This window comes from Neofelis nebulosa, chromosome X (genome assembly GCF_028018385.1).
Source record: "Neofelis nebulosa isolate mNeoNeb1 chromosome X, mNeoNeb1.pri, whole genome shotgun sequence".
In the NCBI taxonomy this organism is placed as follows: domain Eukaryota; kingdom Metazoa; phylum Chordata; class Mammalia; order Carnivora; family Felidae; genus Neofelis; species Neofelis nebulosa.
This window is the reverse complement of record NC_080800.1, coordinates 107,447,342-107,469,902: the sequence shown is the minus strand read 5'-3', so window position 1 is coordinate 107,469,902 and position 22,561 is coordinate 107,447,342. Positions and strand designations below refer to the sequence as shown.

Genomic DNA, 22,561 nt, shown 5'->3' with positions numbered 1-22,561 from the left:
CAGACTTTCTGAAATTCTATTGGGAGAGGAAACTTTCTTAACTGTTCAGAACACACATATTTAGAAAATGTTCAAGCAGTATCTTGGAAAATGTTTTTCTTGTAAATGTATATTTTTCTTAACATTTTAATAACTATTATAGATATCTATATGACAGGAATAACAAAGAGTTGAAAGCAAAGTTATATGGTTTAAAACAAACTTACTGGCAAAATTAACCAATAATTTAAATAATCTAACTTTTATTCCTTTTATGCATCTGGTTTATTTATGTCTTTGCCTCTAAGGCACAGTATTTTTTTTTTTTTATTGGTGTTCCTAACTCTTATACACAAGGAACACATTTTCAGGGTGTGCAGTCCAAATTTCAAGAATGCAACTCAGGATGAAGAGTAGATTCCCTGAGGACGCTGGCATCAGCCTAGGACCCTCACCCTGTCCCTCTGCCTTCGAGAATGTGTAAGTCCGTGCACATGTCCGTGCCGCCCTCCCCGATCGGTTAGAAAAGAAACCCGGATGTGCATGGGCGGGGAGGAGCTGGCGTCTACCCATGAGGCAGTGCGCGTAGTTATACATTTCTGCCTTGGTCTGAGGCGCTCATTCCGCGCTGGGAGTCGTCGCGGCTGCCGCTGTTTCGGCGGCGGCCGCCTAGTGTTTTCGCGCTCCTCCCTTTCCTCCTCCTCTTTCTCCTCCTCCTTCCAGTCCCAGTCAGGGCGACCTGCACTGCTCGCGGTAAGTGTCCCCCGCCCCCGCCTGCTTAGGCAGCGGCTCTGCCACACGGCTGTGGCCGCATTTCTCCGAGGGTGGCGGCATTGCTCTGAGGGTGGCGGCAGCGGCCCGGCTCTGAGGAGAACAGGTTGAGGGTCCGGTTGCCGGCGTGTGTTGCTGGGATCGCCCAGGGAGCGGGGGAGGGGACGAATTTGGCGGCGCGGTGGCGGGTGGGCCACCATCTTGCCGCCAGCCCTGGCGGGGGAGGGATCGCGGAAAGGTAGCTGCTCGGCGGCGGGCCGGGTTCGGAGGCCCGCTCACGCCATGGCCGGCCGGCCGGGCCGCCGCCGCTGCTGCCTCCTCACCGCCCAGGGCCTGTGCGTCTGTCAGCGCTCAGCCTGGTTTTCGCTTTTCTTTCTGGTGGCAACTCCCTTTGGTCTTTTGTATATTTGATACAAATGTTTGGCGAAACCACAGAAGGTTCCGAACTTTCTGGCTTCAGGGCCCCTCGGGCTCCTCCTTTGAGCCCTTATTCCCCCCATCCAGGTTACCGTTCATTCAGTGCTGATACCCTTGTTCTTGCCAAAGGAACTGTGCTCCTCGTCATAGAAATCGTGCTCCATTCAGTTATTGTCTAGAAGAGCCCTAAGGAGAAACGTGGAGTTAGGTACCTAGTTTTTAACAGTACAGTTTGTACCTTTTGCTGAGATGAAAACAAATGTTTCATTTTGCGGTCTTATCCTTCTCTAGACACAGAGGGAATACCTCTTAACTTCTCTCAAGTTTTAATGCTTTTTAAAAGGAGAAATCAGAGAAGAAAATGTCAAGTGAACCAGCTTCTGCAAGAACGGGGGATGTTCATCCAGGGGATTCTCTTTGTTTGCAAAGATTTTTTAGTTTTTTAAAAAAAATCTGTGAACTTAAAATTTGCTTTTATTGTCTTCAGATTTGAACTGTGAATTTAAATATCTTTTAGTGTCATTAGACATAAAATGTAAACCAAGAAATAGAGTTTCAAACTAGCATAGTCTTCTAGCATTTGTGAGATGCCCTGTTTGGGGGGTTACTGTAAAAACTCAAGCTGTCTCCTTAAGCAGAAACTTTACTGAGCTTATGAGGGAACTGGCTTGCTTATAAAATTAAGTTAGGGCTGTGTGCCCTTGGTGCTTTAACATCTGTACAAGTTCTGCTATCATTGCATCTTGCATTTGTATATTTCATTGACAGTCCTTTTAAGATGAGCTGTGGAGTGTTGGTAGAACTGTTTAGAAAGTGAGAAAATAGCCTCAAGGAGAGGACTTTCCCTGAGGTCACTTTGGATAGGAGGTGATAGAACCTAGGTCTTCTGACTCCTCCAATGCTCAATTCACTATAACATGCCCCACTTTTCATGGGAATGAGGTGGTCAAGGAGAATAAGCAAGGACACTCACTTAAAAAAATATAGGAGACATTTTTCAATTCCCCTTACCTTTATATTTTCATTTTAAGACTTCGTATCGTTTCAACTTTGTAGTATTTAAATAATAAATAATATCATTGTTTCCAAGCATATTGAAAAGTTGAAAAACAGCTCATTCTTCCAATAACCCATTTTTCCATCAGAAAAAGTTCTGATGTTGAAGGGCTCCAAATTTCAGCTTCCCTGTTCAACCCATTTTCCTCACTTAGGTTTTCTGGTCCAATGTGATTTCTTCAGCCCAGTGTTTTACTACCCAGCACCAGCATTTTAAATAGAAAAGCAGAGTAAGCAGAAAGAGTATATAATTCTGTACCCCTGCTTCTCTCCAATTTGTTTTCTTTATTCAAGAGGACATTTAGAACCATACCAAAGAATTTTTTGTTATATTAATTGGACAGGAAAATTACTTAAATGAAAAACAATTGTTATAAATAGAAAGTAATCCATAGTTTTAGTGACCAGATATAGGAACTTATATTGAGAAAACCTGTTTTGTTATTCCAAAAGTAACTTTTCAAAGAACAGAAATATTTATGATACATTCAGTAATTAATATAGCCCTGAATATTTTTTTCTGTACTCCTGCTTCAGAGAGGGACTTAAAAATGTTTGGTTTTCAGTCAGGTTTTAAATAATGACTCAGGGAGATGTGGTTTACTTATTTGTATCAAAAATGTGTTTTTGATTCATTCTCTGCAAAGCAGTTTTCTTTTAAGGAGTGGTTTTATTAACCCTCAGTATGTCAAGAAAAAGTCATCACTGTGTATCATCTGGATAAAATGGACCATTTTTATTTTATTTTTTATAAGTTTTCTTTTTAGTGCTTATATGCATCAACTTGTAGTATGACTTTCAGTACAGAAGGAAAAGTTTAGTAAAATAATGTGAAGTACTCTACAATAATTTTTCACGTGCTTTATTTAGTCTTCCCAATAGTGCTGCAAGGAAGGTATTACTGTTTTTTATTTTACAGGTAGAATAACTAAGCTCAGAGAGGTTGATTAAAAATCCTATAGGTTTGGGGTGCCTGGGTGGCTCAGTTGGTTAAGTGTCCAACTTCAGCTCAGGTCATGATCTCGTGGTTTGTGGGTTCGAGCCCTGCGTGGGGCTCTGTGCTGACAGCTCAGAGCCTGGGGCCTGCTTTGGATTCTGTGTCTCCCTCTCTCTCTGTCCCTCCCATGCTCATGCTCTGTCTCTGTCTGTCTCTCAATAATAAATAAACATTAAAAAAATCCTATAGGTTTGGTGATCATAAAGTGGTAGATTCAAAATTCCCAGTTATCCAACCCCTATTTCAAGTTTTTTCATCATTGTACTCTACTTTTTTTCTTGATATTTTCCCTAGTAGATAAGTTTTACTTCTATAAAATGTGCATTAATTAATAAGCATACTTCCTGAGGTTACTTTAGTAATTAGTGATTATAGAATATTTTATGAAGCTTATATAAAATATTTATTATATAATTTGGCTTTGAAAAGCCAATTATTAGTCTTTTTCTAGGTTATGCCTTTTACATATGCACTACAATAAAAACACATTCTTATAGGTAAAATATTTACCCTGAGTATGATATACAAATTACTTTGCAGAAAGTAAATTTTATTATTGTGTCCCATCCCAAAAACTAACATAAAAGAAAGTGTTTTTAAAATATAAGCAATCTTTGCAAAGTATTATGTGAATGAACTTTAATCTTAGTGTCAACTAGGTGTTTTCTACAAATAGCTGAAATATGAAAATCAACAGAAAAATTGAAAACCTAAATAAAATTAGGGAGAAAATAGTAAAGTTATTAAAGAAATGTCTTCTCAAAATGTGCCTGGACTAAATGGGTTCAGACTTTCAAAAAATAATTCCCATAATATGAAAATTTCTTAAATAAAAAAAAAGGTGAGCCTGTGTTTTTCTTCTAAATAATATGTGATTTGTTCCCCAAACCTGGTTTGAGAGTTTGAATTGTTTAGATGCCAATGAAATTGTCTAAGGAACTAAGGTATAATCCAGTGTTTCTTGCATGTGAGTACTGGACCAATTAATTTCTATTATAAGAAAAGGTTTGGGGCGCCTGGGTGGCGCAGTCGGTTAAGCGTCCGACTTCAGCCAGGTCAAGATCTCGCGGTCCGTGAGTTCGAGCCCCGCGTCAGGCTCTGGGCTGATGGCTCGGAGCCTGGAGCCTGTTTCCGATTCTGTGTCTCCCTCTCTCTCTGCCCCTCCCCCGTTCATGCTCTGTCTCTCTCTGTCCCAAAAAAAAAAGAAAAAAAAAAAAAAAAAGAAAAGGTTTTCACAGACCTCTTCCTACTAAAAATGTTTAAAATATCTCTGGAGCTCTTACATGATCATAAAATAGTCCTATAAAACTATAAAATCAATACTATTTGAGTCAACTTTAATACATTGAATGGATAATACATTTTTTTTTTTAATTTTTTTTTTCAACGTTTTTTATTTATTTTTGGGACAGAGAGAGACAGAGCATGAACGGGGGAGGGGCAGAGAGAGAGAGGGAGACACAGAATCGGAAACAGGCTCCAGGCTCCGAGCCATCAGCCCAGAGCCTGACGCGGGGCTCGAACTCACGGACCGCGAGATCGTGACCTGGCTGAAGTCGGACGCTTAACCGACTGCGCCACCCAGGCGCCCCATGGATAATACATTTTGATGAAACAGAGTCACTGCCTGCTTATTATTGAGTTTTTCATACCTATCTTAAACAATAGCAAGATTTTTCTATTTGAATCTTTTCAATACCATCATTTCTGTAGCTAACTATACTGTCACTTGCCCTTCATTTGGTGCAAATTCGTCACTTAGATATTTTCTTCCTATGTTCTTGAGTTTGTTACTAGCCAGCAGCATTAAAAGTGGTAGTACTTGATGAACAGGCTGTAGTAAAGACAGACAAAAACATGAGTATTAATATGCTCCAACAATTCCACTTCTGGGTGTTTATCTGAAGGAAATGAAAACGATAACTCAAAATGATATTTGCATCCCCATGTTCACTGCAGCTTTCTTTACAATAGCCAAGACATAGAAACAACCTAAGTGTCAATCCATTGGGTGAATGGATAAAGAAAATATGGTATATAAATATAAAATGGACTATTAAAAAGGAAAGAAATCCTACCATTTGTGACGTGGATGGACCTTGAGGGTTTTAATCTAAGTGAAAAATCAGAGGAAGACAAATACTATATGATCTCACTTATATGTGGAATTTTAAAACAAAGGAACTTATAGAGAGCAGATTGGTGGTTGGGGGTGTGGGATGGGCAAATTGGATGAAGATGGCCAAAAAATCTTGGGGATGTAACGTATAGTATTGTGACTACAGTAATAAGACTGTATTGTATATTTGAAAGTTTTTAGATAGACAGCAGAACAAAAATTTATTTTATTTTATTTTTTTAATGTTCATTTATTTTTGAGAGAGAGAGAGACAAGCACTAGCGGGGGATGGGCAGAGAGAGAGGGAGACACAGAATCCATAGCAGGCTCCAGGCTCTGAGCTGTCAGCACAGAGCTGGACATGGGGCTTGAACTCATGAACCACAAGATCATGACCTGAGCTGAAGTCGAATGCCTAACCAACGGAACGACCCAGGTGCCCCAGAACAATATATTGTTTTAGGGCTCTCTTGCACCATTTTCTATATATCTATTTTCCCCAGAGGTCTATTAGTTTGAAAAATATTGGGGTATAAGCCATTGGTAAATGTATTATTACTGTTGAATGCAAGTACCAGAAACCTGGCTCAAAGTAGATTAAACCATAAGTGAACAATTATTCCCTTTTTTAACTGAAAAAGCTTAATAATTTACTTCAAGCATGGCTAGCTTCAGGTGTTTAAATGGTGTCATCAGAACTTGAATATCTCCCTACCCTACCCTCTTTCTCTACCGCCATAATCTTAAGGCTTTGCTATTTTTTTTCTTGGTTTCTTTCTTAGACATTCTTTCTCCACACAGTGACTCCATTCCTCCCAGGCTTATATCCTTCCAGCTTATTATTTTCTTAACAGCTTTATTGAGATAAAATTAATATAACATACACTTCACCCATCTGAAGTGTATAATTCAGTGGTTTTAGTATATTTACAGTGTCATGTAACCATCACTACAATCAATTTAGAACATTTTCATCACCCCTGAAAGAAAACCCATATCCATTGGGAGTCACTCCCCATTTCCCTCCAATCCTTCCAGCCCTAAGCTGTACTTTCTCTCCTTATGAATTTGCCATTTCTGGACATTTCATATAATGAAGTCATACAATACGTGGTCTTTTTGCTGTCTTCTTTCACTTAATATGTTCCCAAGGTTCATCCATATCATAGTATGTGTCAGTGTTTAATTTCTTTTATGACTGAATATTATTCCATTGTATAGGTATATCACATTTTATTTATTGATTGGGCATATGGGTTGTTTCTACTTTTGGGCTATTATAAATAATGCCGCTACACACGTTCCCATGTATAAGTTTTTGCATGGGCATATGCTTTAAATTCTCTCTCACTTGGAGTGGAATTGCTGTGTCATATGGTAACTATTTTTAACTTTGTGAGTGACTGCCAAGTATTTTCCATAGTGTCTGCACCATTTCATATTCCCACCAGCAGTGTATGAGGGTTCCAATTTCTCCATATCCTTGCCAACACTTGTTATTATCTGTCTTTTTGATTACAGCCATCCTACTAGGCGTGAAGTGCACATAACATACAGTTTACCATTTTAACTATTTAATCTATTAATGTTTTTTTTGAAAATATCATAGACTTGAACTCTTAAAAGTGAGTCTTAAATATGTAGAAGCTGAAACCATAAAATATCTAAATAGTAAGTATTGATACAGGCAGTCTCCAAAAACGATCGTATTCCAAGAGGTCTTTCATTAGTTACTTGGAATTCGCTTTTGCCCCATAGGAACAGTGTATTATGGGTATAGTAACTCTGAGTCAATAGCTGAAGTGGAGACTTCTGTTCTGCCTGTTTTGGTGCCAGTTCTGAGTTGCAGAACATAGAGACCCTCTGGAGTTGCTATTATGGGAGCTCTAAGATCCTCATTGCATGTTTTGCTGGGTATTTCATTTCTCTAACAGATTATTTAATCTCCCACAGAATTCCCCGCCAAAACTCTGATGAGAATTTTTTGTGGTGATAGTTTTGGAAGGCTTGATTACCTTACTGTATAGCACAACTTTAGATGAAGTTATGATTCTAATGGCATCTGGGGATTTTTGACTTTTTTGAGTGTTTATGAATGTACCAATTGAAGCTCCTTGGTGACGGTTATGGGCCTCAAAATTCATCTTTGTAGATATAGGCGGTGTATATGACTTGTTTATATAAACTACTTGTACATTTAGTACTAATTTTAGGGTATTTGTGCCAATAGACATTTTATTTGAGCATTTAATAAAAGTGTTATACATGAGTCTCCATAGGCTATGTGGTTATGACTCTTAAAAAAAAAATCCGTATTCCTGGTAGCCGTAGGTCTTTAATGCTGAGCAAGAATTGACATGGATTTATCTATGGGATATATGCATTACCTTAATTCTAGTTTAGGGAGAAATGGTAACTATTCAAGTAATTGAGTTAAAGAGATTTCGGTAGTCAAACTTCAACAAGGGAAATTTACTTAAGTTCAGAATTCACTTGAGATCTTTGTGATAGTAATTCAAACATTTATACCAATAACAACTTCTGGAGTGAAAGTGGGTTTTTTTCCCCTTTGGTCTAATGCAGTGTAAATAATTTGGAATTGGAAAAAGCAGGAAAGTTTGCTTTTGCCAGTCTGAAAATAAAGACGCATGTGAAGATTCAGCTCTGTTCATCCTAATACTTTAGGTATCTGATGACTATTTTTTAACTTTTTTTGTTTTATAACTGAAATAGTTTTTTACAGCATTTATTTTGTCTGCAAAAAAAAAGTGTGTGTGTGTGTGAATTCAGAACACAAATACCTGCTTTAAAGAAAACAATTCAAAAAATTTTTGATAATGTTTACTATAACAGCTTTTTTTAAAAGCTCAAAGAACTGTAGATATATTAAATTGTAATCTTCTGAAGGCAAGGACTATGCCTTATTCATCTTAACTTTTTCCCGAGAATTGAGCACATCATTTTGAACACAGAAGGCAATGAGTAATTAATTATTTTTAATGAGTTAATCTATGATGAAGTATATACAACTAATTCTTTGTTTCTTGTAATTAGTGTGAATAAGAAATAAAAATATATAAACTAAAAATTTTTTAATGTGTTTTGTAATAATTACATTTATTTCTGAAATATGAAGAATAAGTAATGGTTAAAGATTGTCACTTAGCATTTCAAAATTCGGATTTACTAAAGCATGTATATTACATGTATTAACTAAAATATGTATTTACTAAAACGTGTTAGTCATATTTACAAAAAGGTATCTTTCAAAATTTATTTGCAACTTAACAATCGTCAGATTTCTTCAAGTAATAAATGCTTAATACATTCAGCATTTTATTTACTAAATTTGCATTCATTCAGGAATGAGCGAATCATGGAAAGTGAGTAGCATATGTATATCAAACATAATAAGCTCAAAAGGTAAATTTTTCGTAGAACAATATTAAATGTGTGTACATTTAACAAATCCACCCTAATAGTAGTTATCCTTATTTTTTTATAGGGCAGAATACTAAGACCTAACTTGCTATCTTGTCTGGAGTCATATGGTGAGTTTGCTGGAGATCAAGATTAGACCCAAAAATTTCTGAATCCCAAGTCTCATGTTTCAATATTTGGTGTTAAAGTAACTCATAAAATTGATTGATGTCATGTGTTGGTGTCTTAGGTGACTCTGCAACTTGATGGATGACGACAACCCTTTTCCATCAAAAAGTAAGTATTGCTGTTGCAAGTGATACCAATGTGCATGGCTTTTATACTGATAACTTTGTTTTATAATAGGTGAGAGAAGCAGTGATAGGCACGTTTTTAAAAAAAAATACCAAAACACTTAAATTGATTAAAGTAATACATGTGCATAGTAAAAAAGAACAATATACAATAAGAATGTCAGTAAAGTAGAAATGAAGTGTGTCTTCTTCATCTCTAGAAATAATTACTATTACTGGTTTGGTATACATTATCACAAACTTTTTTCTATGCATAGACAAAAAAATAAATTATTTCTAAATAAGATCATACTATTTATGCTATTATGTGGCTTTAAATTTTTTTTACTTGGGGCGCCTGGGTAGCTCTGTTGGTTGAGTGTCTGACTCTTGATTTCAGCTCAGGTCATCCCAGGGTCGTGGGATCAAGCCCCATGTCAAGGTCCGTGCTGAGCATTGATCCTGCTTAAGATTCTCTCTCCTTCTGCCCCTCTTCCCCACTCGCACTCACACTCTCTCTCTCTTTTTCTCTAAAATTAAAAATAATAATTTTTGGGGCGCCTGGGTGGCGCAGTCGGTTAAGCGTCCGACTTCAGCCAGGTCACGATCTCGCGGTCCGTGAGTTCGAGCCCCGCCTCAGGCTCTGGGCTGATGGCTCGGAGCCTGGAGCCTGTTTCCGATTCTGTGTCTCCCTCTCTCTCTGCCCCTCCCCCGTTCATGCTCTGTCTCTCTCTGTCCCAAAAATAAATAAAAAATGTTGAAAAAAAAAATAAAAAAAAAAATAATAATTTTTTTTTTTACTTTTTTACTCTACAATCTATCTTGAATATATTGACAATGGTAGTACCCAGTTAAAAAGAATGAGGAAGATCTATGTGTTAGACATAGTATCAAGACCATGGTATCAACATAGATATAAATGATTTTTTAATTATCTGCATACATGAGTGTCCCTCATTTTTTTTTAATTTGGCATTGCCTGACTGCCTAGTTTCTTAGCTTGTTGATTATCATGTTAAGTGTCAGTGCTTATTCAGTAGACTTCTGTGAATAGGAGGAAATACAAAGGAAGAAGAAAATATGTTTTTCATTCTCACTTTGGATCTTACTTTGGAGTTAGATGCATACAGTTAAGAAATCCACATTAAGGGGGCACCTGGGTGGCTCAGTTGGTTAAGTGTCCACCTCTTGGTTTTGGCTCAGGTCATGATCTCACAGTTCGTGGGTTTGAGCCCCACATCAGGCTCTGTGCTGACAGTGCAGGGCCTACTTGGGATTCTCTCTCTCCTTATCTCTGCCCCTCCCCTGCTCACTCTTTCCCTTTCTCTCAAAATAAATACACATTATTTTTTTTATTTTTTTAGATAAAGAAATATTAAGAAATAGTGAGCAGTTTGAGATCATATATAGTAAGTCTGGAACTGCATGGCATAGAATGTCAATGTAGTAAAAGGTGGAAGAAAAACAGGTCTACTGGTTTACTAAGGAGGTTGTAACTGAACCAGGAGTTGGGAATTAAGGTACTGTTAAGTATCTGCTTGAGGTTAGGTTAGGTACTTTATATGGCATTTTCCTCAATCTACATTACCATTTCCATTAGGTAGATATTGTACACATATTAGAGGTAAGAAAACAGATTGAAGTAATTTCTCCAGAGTCACATCATTAGAAATAGTGCAGTGAAGATTTGAACTATTAAATTTTATGTGAGGTCCATGCTCCTACTATACTCAACGTGGACAGTATAAGGTAAGGAGGGAGGATATTTTAGGTAGAAGAAAATACAAATGAGAGGTCCAGGAGACACAATGAAGATGGTGTTTTCAAGTATTCAGGATATGTAAATGATAAACTATGAATTACTCTTTATTTGACTTAGAGCATTCTGTATATATGTTTTTAAAGTAAAGTTAGAAAAGACAGTTTGTAAAATTGGTTACATTTGGAAGGGTGGGAAGGTTTTTGTTTTGTTTTGTTTTATAGTAAGTAACTCACCAAACATTAAACATTATGCAAGAAATAATTTTGGCATACCTATATAGAAGAGCAAATTAAGTTTAAATAATTTTAAAAGAATAGTGCCAATTGATTTGTTAAGGTGTTTCTTTTGTATGCCATCCCCACATCATTGTTTTCACACACTAATTTTGAGTCAAAATTAGAAATGACATTTAATCTAGCAAAATTATGTTTAGAAATTATTGCATTTAAAAGATAAAGATATCATTGTCTTAAAAAAACCAGATGATCATTGTCTAAGCCAGATCCTGGAGTTATTGTTTTGTTGCTTTTTAGTTGTCCCCCCATCGGCAGGCATCTCACTCCACGTATCTAGTACCACTTGTATCCATCCTCCTTGCTATTATATTAAATTAGGTGCTTCCTCAATACTTTTTTAAAACCATAACAATACATGCATAGTTTTAAGAAACAAATAATCTGAAAGTTATAAATTGCATAACCACAGTTTTTGAAGGGTAAGAATGAGAGGTGTGTGTGTGATCTGGATGTATGTATTCCCTATTTGTTCAGGCATTCCCTTTCAATAGGTTAGCTTTTTTCTCATAATTATTTCCATATTTCTAAATTTTTTTTAAATTTTTTTAACGTTTTTATTTATTTTTGAGACAGAGAGAGAGCATGAACAGAGGAGGGGCAGAGAGAGAGGGAGACACAGAATCTGAAACAGGCTCCAGGCTCTGAGCAGTCAGCACAGAGCCCGACGCGGGGCTCGAACTCATGGACCGTGAGATCATGACCTGAGCCTAAGTCAGACGCTTAACTGACCAAGCCACCCAGGCGCCCCCATATTTCTAAATTTTTAACACATATGTGTACTGCTGTCTCTTCAATCAATTTTTTTGCCATTATCTAATAATTTTTTTTATCTAACATGAGGATTTTAGTTTTCTTACACTTAGCCCTCCCTCCAAGCATCTTTCACTGCAGTTATAGCTCAAATTTTGGTTAAATCATTAGATGTTTTTATTACGATGACCATAATATTGTTCACTGATGAACATAGTACTATGGTATTAATATGCTATGCATACATTGCCTTTTTCTCTTTTTTATATACTCAGAAATTCAAATATTTCATTTTTAAAAATTTGCTAAAAGTTATATTGTTTATTATAGTTGACTAAATTTGCTAAATTTCATTAAAGTCTATAGCCAAGTCTTCTCACACCCTTCTGTAGCTTCTTAATTCAATTTTCTATATGGTAAAACTCATCAGGTAATCTAACACTTTGTGTGTGTGTGTGTGTGTGTGTGTGTGTGTGTGTGGTCTCCTGGAGACATTCCTCCTGGGAGTAATGTTCTCTTGTTTTACTCTGGCTGGTTGTTATCTAGACCCATTGAACAGCTATTATCCTGGGACTTTCCTTTGTCTTGGTATTGTGCTGAATGCTACAATTTCTGCATTCTGTATCTTCCTCCTTCCTAAGTCCCATATTTTGGTGGATTCTTCCTAAGAAAGGAAGAATGAATAGGGGGTAATTTTCTGTGATCTTGGTGATCTTTATTTTTGATGAAAGAATATGTACCTCATGCTTGATGAAAATCTTGGCAGGGCACAGAATTCTAAATTGAAAATTATTTTTACTAATACTCCTGAGAACATTATTCTAACTTTCTTTCTGATTATAGGATAGTTTCTATGTCTAGCATTCACAAATCACGTGATATATTCCTATAGTGTAGATTTTTTTCTTTTCAATCTGGACATTTATGTCCTTTAGAACTAAGAATTTCTTTTGTATTTTTCCTTTGATTATATCCCCTCCCCTTTTTTTCTATTAATTTTTTTGAAACTTCTATTAGGTGACATTGATTACTATATATATATTTTTTATCTTTTAAGTCCACTTATGGGACATTTATTCAACTTTGGCATTTGGGTTTGGGGGCTTTTCTTTTACTGAATTTTGTCTGTCTTTTTAATCTTTTTGTTTTCTGCATGTTATTTTTTATAATCTTATTTCTCTGAAAATGCTAATTACATTCTAATAACACTTTTTTGAATTCTGTACTACCTCTTTTTTTTTTAAGATCTTTTAACCTGCAGGGCGCCTGGGTGGCTCAGTAGATTAAGTGTCCGATTTCAGCTAAGATCATGATCTCACGGTTCATTAGTTCGAGGCCCACATGAGGCTCTCTGCTGTCAGCGTGAAGCCTGTTTCAGACCCTCTGTCCCGCTCTCTCTCTCTCTCAAAAAGATTTTAAAACATCTTTTAATCTGTTTCATTGTTTTGGTTTTTCACGTTGGAGGTTTAGTCCTATTTCTGGTGTTCATTGGCGTGTCCATATTTAACAATGAGGCACTAAAATGTTTCCTTGGAACTCTGAGTGCTTGGTCAGCACTTGTAGGCTGGTGGTACTAACAGTATGTTCTTTGGTTAGTTTCTCCAGGTGAGAAATGTCTAATCTTTCCTGGGATGGAATAAACCTCACCTTAAGTCCCCTGTTTTCATTCTAGCACCTCATTGCTGCTTTGCTGTGTGCCTAGTGTTTCTGAAGCTGGTTCGGTTTTTCTGGTAAAAATCTAACCTATTGCCTCTTGTTTTTAGTTTATCTCCGTTTTGTTAATGTAAAAGTTTATGGGTTTTTTTTTTTTTCAGATATAGTTAGGTAGTTAATAGGTATAATCATATTTTATTAATAAAACTGAAACTCATTTTCATTGGATTTGACTATTTAAGTTTTTATTTAAATTCTAGTTAGTTAACATACAGTGTAATATTAGTTTCTGGTATACAACTTAGTGATTCAATACTTGAATACAACATCTAGTGCTCATCACAAGTGCCTTCCTTAATTCCCATTACTTATTTCACCCATGTCCCCACCCACTTTCCCTCTGGTAGCTGTTTGTTTTCTATAGTTGAGAATCTGTTTCTTGGTTTGCGTCTCTCTCATTTTTCCCCTATGTTCATTGGTTTTGTTTCTGAAATTCCATATCTAATTGAATCATATGGCATTTGTGTTTCTCTGACTTATTTTGTTTAGCATAATACTCTCTAGCTCCATCCATGCCATTGAAAATGGCAAGATTTCATTCTTTTCATAGCTGAGTAATATTCCATTGTATCTATATATACCACCTCTTTTTTATCCATTCATCAGTCGATGGACATTTGGGTTGTTTCCCATAATTTGGTTATTGTAGAAAATGCTGCTATAAGCATAGGGGTGTATGTATCCCTTTGAATTAGTATTTTTGTATTCTTTGAATAAATACCTAGTAATGCAATTGCTGGCTCATTGGGTAGTTCTGTTTCCAACTTTCCGAGGAACCTCCATACTGTTTTCCAGAGTGGCTGCACCAGTTTGCATTCCCACCAGCAGTGCAAGAAGGTTCCCATTTCTCCACATCCTCATCAACACCTATTGTTTCTTGTTGATTTTAGCCATTCTGACAAGTGTGATATCCCTTTGTAGTTTTCATTTGTATTTCCCTGATGATGAGGGATGTTGAGCATTTTTTCATGTGTCTGTTAGCCATCTGTAGATCTTCTTTGGAAAAATGTGTATTCATGTCTTCTGCCCATTTTTTAATTGGATTGTTTTTTGGGTGTCGAGTCTGATAAGTTCTTTATAGATTTCTGATACTAACCCTTTATCAGTTATGTCGTTTGCAAATATCTTCTCTCATTCCATAGGTTGCCTCTTAGTTTTGTTGTTTCCTTCACACTACAGAAGCTTTTATTTTGATGAAGTCCCAATAGTTTATTTTTGCTTTTGTGTCCCTTGCCTCAGGAGACATACCTAGTAAGAAGTCGCGACAGCTGATGTCAGAGAGGTTACTGCCTGTGTTCTCCTCTAGGATATTGATGGCTTCCTGTCTTACATTTAGGTCTTTAATCCATTTTGAATTTGTTTCTGTGTATGGTGTAAGAAAGTGGTCCAATTTCATTCCTTTGCATATTGCTGTCCAGTTTTCTCAACACCACTTGTTGAAGAGACTCTCTTTCATTGGATATTCTTCCCTGGATTTGATTACTGAAACTTTGATGTTTCAAGTTTTTCTTGGATTTGATTATTCTTTTTTAAAATATTTATTTATTTTTGAGAGAGAGAGAGAGATCAGGAGAGGGGCAGAGAGAGAGAGACAGAGGATCCAAACTAGGCTCTGTGCTGTCAGCACAGTGCCTGATGCGGGGCTTGAACTCACAAACCTGAGCCAAAGTCTGACACTTAACCCACTGAGCCATCCAGGCACCCCTTGTATTTGATTATTCTTAACATTTATTGGCCACTACTGATGACTAATGTTACCTGTTACTTAGCCAGCTAGCTTAATTTTATTACTATAAATCTTAGAGATTGAACTGAGTTTCTTTTGCTATCATGTACTGACTGCAAATATCAATTCAGTAACTAATATTAGGATTACTAAAGTAGATCTTAAATATCATGCTATGCATTGCAAAAAAGTTACTCAAAAATATGTTTCTCTCCTTTTGACATTTAGATAATTCAAAAATGGCAGAACTCTTTATGGAATGTGAAGAAGAAGAGCTAGAACCATGGCAGAAGAAAGTAGAAGAAATTCTGGATGAAGACGATGATGAGCTGATCTTTGTTGGAGAGATATCAAGTTCAAAACCAGCCATTTCAAGTAAGCATTTATTTCAGTGAAGTAAAGTTTTATAGAAGATGCTATTTCTATTAGAAAAACCTGTGGGCTGTCTTATCTGTCCTCGTTATTCTGTAAGGAGTTGGAGCACACAGGTCAGTAAGAATTGGTAAGAATCAGAGGGAGGATGTGGTTGAGGACTTGAGTAAGGAGGAGAGAGGTTAAAATATCATTTGAAAAAAATGAAATGTTAACTAAGTTAACTAAAGGTTAAGATTACCTAACAGCATTGTAAGCCTTCTGAAGTTGGAAATCGTAAGTTTTAGTGGAGCTGAGTAGCCTATTCACCGGTTTTCTTTTTCTCCCTTAAGCCCAAATACACCTAGAAAAGAAAGCGTTTGGAATGTTTTGCTTGAAATATCAGAATACTGGGTGGCTGGGTGGCTCAGTCGGTTAAGCATCCAACTTCAGCTCAGGTCATGACTCATGGTTCATGAGTTTGAGCCTCGCATCGAGCTTTCTGCTGTCAGCACAGAACCCTCTTTGGCCTCTGTCCCCTCTCTGCCCCTTTTCTACTCGTGCACTTTGTCTCTCAAAAATAAGTAAAACATTAAAAAATAAGGGAGCATGAGTGGCTCAGCTGGTTAAGCATCTGACTTTGGTTCAGGTCATGATCTCCTGGCTTGTGAGTTCAAGCTCCGCGATGGACTCTGTGCTGACAGCTCAGAGCCTGGAGCCTGCCATGGATTCTGTGTTTTTTGTCTCTCTCTGCCCGTCCCTGGCTCATGCTGTCTGTCTGTCTCTGTCTGTCTGTCTGTCTGTCTCTCTCTTTCAAAATAAATAAGTAAATAACATTTAATAAAATATCAGAATGTTAAATACGTTTGTGTTAGTCTCTGGGATGCTCACATACAGGCAACTGCCTTATCACAGTGTCATCTTGATTCACAGCTACAAAATGAACAGGCACTGCATGATTCTCCAGTCTCTTGTTTGTGTACCAACATGGGCTATAGTTTTTGGCCACACATATCTTCCAGCAACTCTTGATTATATTCATGAAGGAAGGAGGGTCTGGTCTTTAGCCACTGTGCTTGGACAATGCAGGCAGTTAGCTTACTTAATTATCATGGCTTTCTAGTAGAACATGTCCAGTAATTTTGTGGATTGTTAGGTTTCAGTTAGAGTAATTAGTCTTGATGCTGTGATAATGTTATAGTGAAGTTTTTGATCACACTTGTTAAAATGTCCAATCAACAATGTGTAAAGTGCAGAGGAGCAACATAGAGAATTTCAAGGGAGAAAGAGGAAATAGATTCTTTTCCTTTATATTTACTTTTTTCAAGCCAGGAGAATTTTGCAAAGAATATAGCCAGCATACCAGTGTTCTCTTATTTACCATGGCAGTACATTATATTGTGGTTAAGACATGAGTTTTTAAGTTTTTTGAAAGCCCAGTTCTTGCTTTTCTTGACTCCAAACTTGGTATAGCACTTCTATTCAGTTTTATCAGAGATAGAATAATTTAATTTAATTCTCAATATAATTTCCTGTAGCAAATTGAGAAGTGCCAAGTGGAAAGCCACTTCAGTTATAAACTGAAGTAAGTATGTTGGCATGTTGGTTGCTGACAGTGGAACAGAATATTATAATTATTTCCTAGTTGCTGTGATTATTTTTATCCTGAACTATTAGGATATTTCAAAATTATTATTCAAATAATTCTATTGAAATCATGGTAGTTCAAGTCGGATTTATATCAATTGTAGATAACTTAACAGTACTCAACTAAAATAGTATGTATTAGTTTTAAGTAATTCTATCTAGAATAATGTGTATTAGTTTTAAGTAATTCTATCAAAAAGAAAGTTGACCTCAGTGAAATTTCTCTTCTAAATGAACTCAGAATTTAAATGAATTTATTGATGTTTAATTTTTGAGCCAAAAAATATTTTTGGCATATGGACCATGAGCTAAATATTGATATAGAACCATCATAAAGTTAGGGGTGGTGGTAAAAAGTTGTGTTTGATAGATTACAGTCACCAGAAAGTACTGTAGGATTGACTCTTTAATGGTTTGAGTAAATACCTACCTTAATTTATGAATGAAAACAGTATCAAGTTGTTTGAGCAGATTTTTCTTCCAGAAGACTTCTGTGGTGCCTAGTCTTAGAGAACTGAATTTCCATTTTCTTAAAAAAACCCTACTTTTGTGTGACCCTTTACTTTACAGAATTATTCTATGAAATCTAGCTCTTTTCCCCTAGGAGGGGGAAAAGGAAATATTTTGAGGTTTTATGTGATTTTTAAAATGTTTTGTACCTTTTCCTGATTAGCAATTTTAAGCAAATGTCTGCTCTTCCAAAACTGTATTTGATTCCTCAATAACCTAGAAGTTATGGGTTTGCATGGGTATAGGAGTGAACAATCTTTAAAAAATTTTTTTTTACCTTTTATTTATTTTTGAGAGAGAGAGAGAGCAAGTAGGGAAGAGGTAGAGAGAGAGGGAGACACAGAATCCGAAGCAGGCTCCAGGCTCTGTGCTGTCAGCACAGAGCCCAATGCAGGGCTCGAACCCACAAACCGTGAGATCATGACCTGAGCCGAAGTCAGACACTTAACCCACTGAGCCCCCCGGGTGCCCCAGGAGTGAACAATCTTAAACTGATTCAGAGGGTCATGTCAGGCTCAGATTGACTTTTGGTATAATAGTAGATTTAAGACACTCTGGTAAATTCTAGGTTAAGTTTAGTCCGTGGTCTTCAGTAGTGTCCCCTTCAGAACTCGAGAGCAGTGGCACAGATAATCTAATCAGCTTGCCCATAATGAAACTTTCAGGCTTTGGGGTATATACTTAAATTATTAGTTGTATATGGATATATTGGGAAATTTTTTTCTATTATCTTAATATATATTTAATTCTACTTGTAGATATTTTGAACAGAGGTAACCCCGGCTCATCTTCAAAGGGAATAAAGAATGAGACACTCACTCAAGGTATGGTATTATTGTACTGATTTTAATTCTAAAATGAAATATTTTGATAAAATTGGTTGTGTGGAACAATATTCAATATACTGTGTAATTTTAAAATGCAGGTGTTACTGATACATTCAAGCCTACGAGTCAACACTACAAAGATCCAACATCAAATCCAGTGGCTGCCTTGCCTAGATTTCATCCTGAATCTAAATCTTCACAAAGCTCTGTTATTGTTCAGAACGTGTCTAAACCTGTAAGTGTTTCTGAAACTACACAATTAGCTCAGGGACACATTGGATAGTATAATATCCAGTTAGAATTGTGGACTATCATAGCTAGTCACCATTCCATTAGAAGCATAATTGCAATCAGAGAATGTCAGTATCTTTATGATAGCTCAATCAGTACCCAAAGTAATAACTGTAGGAACTAGCCAACTTGTCAATATCAGGTAATATGCTTAAATAGGTAGAATATTGAAAACTATGCTATCTAAAGGTGAGTAAAAAAGATCAGTAATGATTGTTGCATACTGGCAAAATTCTTAAGACAGTAAATTGAACCAAGTATTCTTATTTGGGAAGATTGTTCTGAGGTCATTGTTCCTGTTTATTCTGAAAACATACTTTCATGGCTTAGCTTTTATTTTTTTAAAGTTTATTTATGTTGAGAGAGAGCGCATGTGTAAGCAGGGAAGGGAGAAGGAGAATCCCAAGCAGGCTCCACACTCAGCGGAGAGCCTGACATGGGGCTCAATCTCAAGACCACGAGCTGATATCAAGAGTTGGATGCTTAACGGACTGAACCACCCAGGTGCCCCTTTGTGGCTTATCTTTTAAAACTTCTAACAGATATAATAGTTAATGGTAATATTTAATATTTGTTATTATGGGTCCTTATTCTAAATGCTGTATGTAAATTAATTTCATTTAATTCTTATGATTTCTCTATGAAGTAGGCATGATTATTATCCCATGTTATACTTGAGGAAACTGAGACTCAGGCTAAATAATTCACTCAAGGCCATATAGATGGTAAATAGATTATGGATATGGGATTTCAATCCAGGTTAACCCAGAGGTGTTTTGGTTTTGTTTCTTGTATTTTGGGTTTTTTTTAAAGCTTAAAAATTTTTTTTTCATGTTTATTTATTTTGAGAGAGTGTGAGAGAGAGAGAGAGAGAGAGAGAGAGAGAGAGAATCAATCCCAAGCAGGTTCTGTGCCATCAGCACAGGGCCTAATGTGGTGCTCAATCCCATGAACCATGAGATCATGACCTGAGCTGACATCAAGAGTCGGATGCTTAGCCTACTCAGCCACCCGGGATCCCCTAGCCCAGAGGTTTTAAAATATGCACGTACACACATCCATCCATACATTTAGCATTGTCATACATAGAAACATTGCTTTAGAGGGGCGCCTGGGTGGCGCAGTCGGTTAAGCGTCCGACTTCAGCCAGGTCACGATCTCGCGGTCCGTAGTTCGAGCCCCGCGTCAGGCTCTGGGCTGATGGCTCAGAGCCTGGAGCCTGTTTCCGATTCTGTGTCTCCCTCTCTCTCTGACCCTCCCCCGTTCATGCTCTGTCTCTCTCTGTCCCAAAAATAAAAAAAAAAAAAAAAAAAAAAAGAAACATTGCTTTAGAGCGGTGTTATAGTCCGCATACCATTGGCATTCCCTGAGACCCTTTCAGGGGTTTGTGAAGTTAAAACTGCTGTGATAATTACACTGAGACATTTCCTCTTTTCACTGTCAGCATTTGTACTGATGATGCAAAAGCAATGGGGGATAAAACTGTTGGTGCCTTACTATGAGTCAAGGCAGTGGCACCAATTGGGTGCTAGTAGTTTTTGTATTAGTGACCACCAAACACTCACAGAAAAATTTCACTTTCACTTAAGAATAACCTTGAAGATGTAATAAATTACTAATTTTATTTTTTTAATTAAAAAAATTTTTTTAACGTTTATTTTTTTGAGACAGAGAGAGACAGAGCATGAATGGGGGAGGGTCAGAGAGAGAGGGAGACACAGAATCTGAAGCAGGCTCCAGGCCCTGAGCTGTCAGCACAGAGCCCAACGTGGGGCTCGAACTCACAGACTGTGAGATCACGACCTGAGCCAGAGTTGGACGCTCAACCGACTGAGCCACCCAGGTGCCCCTTAAATTACTAATTTTATTAACTCTCAGTCCTTGAATACACTTCTTTTGAAATACTGTGTGTGATGAAATAGGTAGTATGCATAAATGATTTCTGTATCTACAGTATAAAGGTTTTCTTGAGGAAAACCACTTGAATTGTAAGTTGAACTAGCTGCTTTTTTTTTTAATCCAAAGACATTTTTGTTTGAAAGGATGATCGGCAAAGCACCATGTATTAATTATTGCTGCATAACAATAGGATCACAAACTTAGCAGTTTAAAGCAATATGCAGTTATTATCTCATGGTTTCTGTTAGGAGTCAAGGCATGGCTTTACTGGGTCCTCTGCTTCAAGGTCTCACAAGGCTGCAGTTAAGGTGTCAGCCAGAGCTACCATACCATTTAATATTGCTTCCAAACTCACATGGTCATTGGCAGTATCTAGTTCTTTGTGGGTCATCAGACTGAAGGCATCTGTTTCTTGCTGCTGTTGGCCAGAGACTGCACTCAGTTCCTTGTTATGTAAGCCTTCCTAACATGATTGGTTGCTACCTCAAAGACAGCAAGGGAAAGTGAGTCCTTAGCAAGACGAGCTATATACCATAGTCATGTACATTCTATCACATTTGCCATACTCTTTTGGTTAGAAACAATCACAGGCCCAACCCACACTCAAGGGGAGATAACACAGGGTGTAAATATTAGGAGGGAGTCATGGGGGCCACCTTTAGAATCGCCCATACAGTTTTTCAGTCCTCAAAAATGTACAAAGTGTGCCTGTCACAGAAAAACAAAAACAAAAACAAAAAAAAACCTGATAGTACTCTTGCCAATGATAAGATTTGAGCTTTCAAGCAAAAATTAGATTTTTGTGGGGGCATCTGGCTGACTCAGAGGAGCATCTGACTCTTGATTTCAGAGTTGTGAGTTCAAGACCCATGTTGGGGACTTTAAATAAAACTTCTTTAAAAAATAGATTTTGGGGGCACCTGAGTGGCTCGGTTGGTTAAGGGTCCGACTCTTGATTTCGGCTCAGGTCATGATCTCACAGTTAGTGAGATTGAGCCCCGTGTTGGGCTTCGTGCTGACAGCACAGGGTCTGCTTGGGATTTTCTCTCTCCCTCTTTCTCTCTCTCCCTCTTTCTCTGCCCCTCCCCTGCTTGTGTGCACACATACACACTCTCTCTCTTAAAAAATTAAATTTTAAAAGATAGATTTTTGGAAAACTTGTATCTGCATTCTGAAACAATTATCAATAATAATATGAGTTCTGGAGTAGTAGTTCAAAAAACCTGAATTGAAAATGAGAGAGACATGGGGCGCCTGGCTGGCTTAGTCAGAGTAGTGAATTTTAGCCCCACATGGGGTATAGAGCTTACTTAAATCAAGCTGTATAAGAAAAACAAAGAAAAGAAAATGAGGGGCTTGAGTGCTAATTCTAGCTAGAGCATTGTCACAACCTCAGTGGCCCTCATTTTCTTCATTTCTAAAATAAGAATATTTACCCAAACTACTGGCTCTCAAACTTGGATCCTCTAAGCATCCACAGGATGTTTTTCTTTTTAATTAAAAAAAATTTTTTTAATTTACATCCAAATTAGGTAGCATATAGTGCAACAATGATTTCAGGAGTAGATCTCTTAATGCCCCTTACCCATTTAGCCCATACCCCCTCCCACCAACCCCTCTAGTAACCCTCTGTTTGTTCTCCATATTTAAGAGTCTCTTAATGTTTTGTCCCCCTCCCTGTTTTAATATTATTTTTGCTTCCCTTCCCTTATGTTCATCTGTTCTGTGTCTTAAAGT

At 37.1% G+C, this 22,561-nt stretch overlaps 1 protein-coding gene across 6 annotated transcripts in view; it reads left to right on the top strand.

The window, feature by feature from the left end:
* Window positions 1–587: 587 nt before the first annotated feature.
* The window catches only part of ZNF280C (zinc finger protein 280C), an 88,936-nt gene continuing 66,962 nt past the window's right edge, over window positions 588–22,561 (top strand). For 4 of the 6 annotated variants that reach the window (XR_009257348.1, XR_009257350.1, XR_009257349.1 and 1 more), the window contains exons 1-6: window positions 588–732; window positions 8,845–8,890; window positions 9,010–9,056; window positions 15,528–15,674; window positions 18,566–18,631; window positions 18,733–18,869. Coding sequence is in view for 1 of the 6 variants with exons in the window: in XM_058714785.1 (XP_058570768.1) it covers window positions 9,026–9,056; window positions 15,528–15,674; window positions 18,566–18,631; window positions 18,733–18,869 (381 nt within the window). In the remaining 5 variants the exon portion in view is untranslated. Of the gene's footprint in view, window positions 733–1,015; window positions 1,376–8,844; window positions 8,891–9,009; window positions 9,057–15,527; window positions 15,675–18,565; window positions 18,632–18,732; window positions 18,870–22,561 lie in introns of those variants that run through there. The other 2 variants (XM_058714785.1, XR_009257351.1) reach the window with 2 other exon arrangements.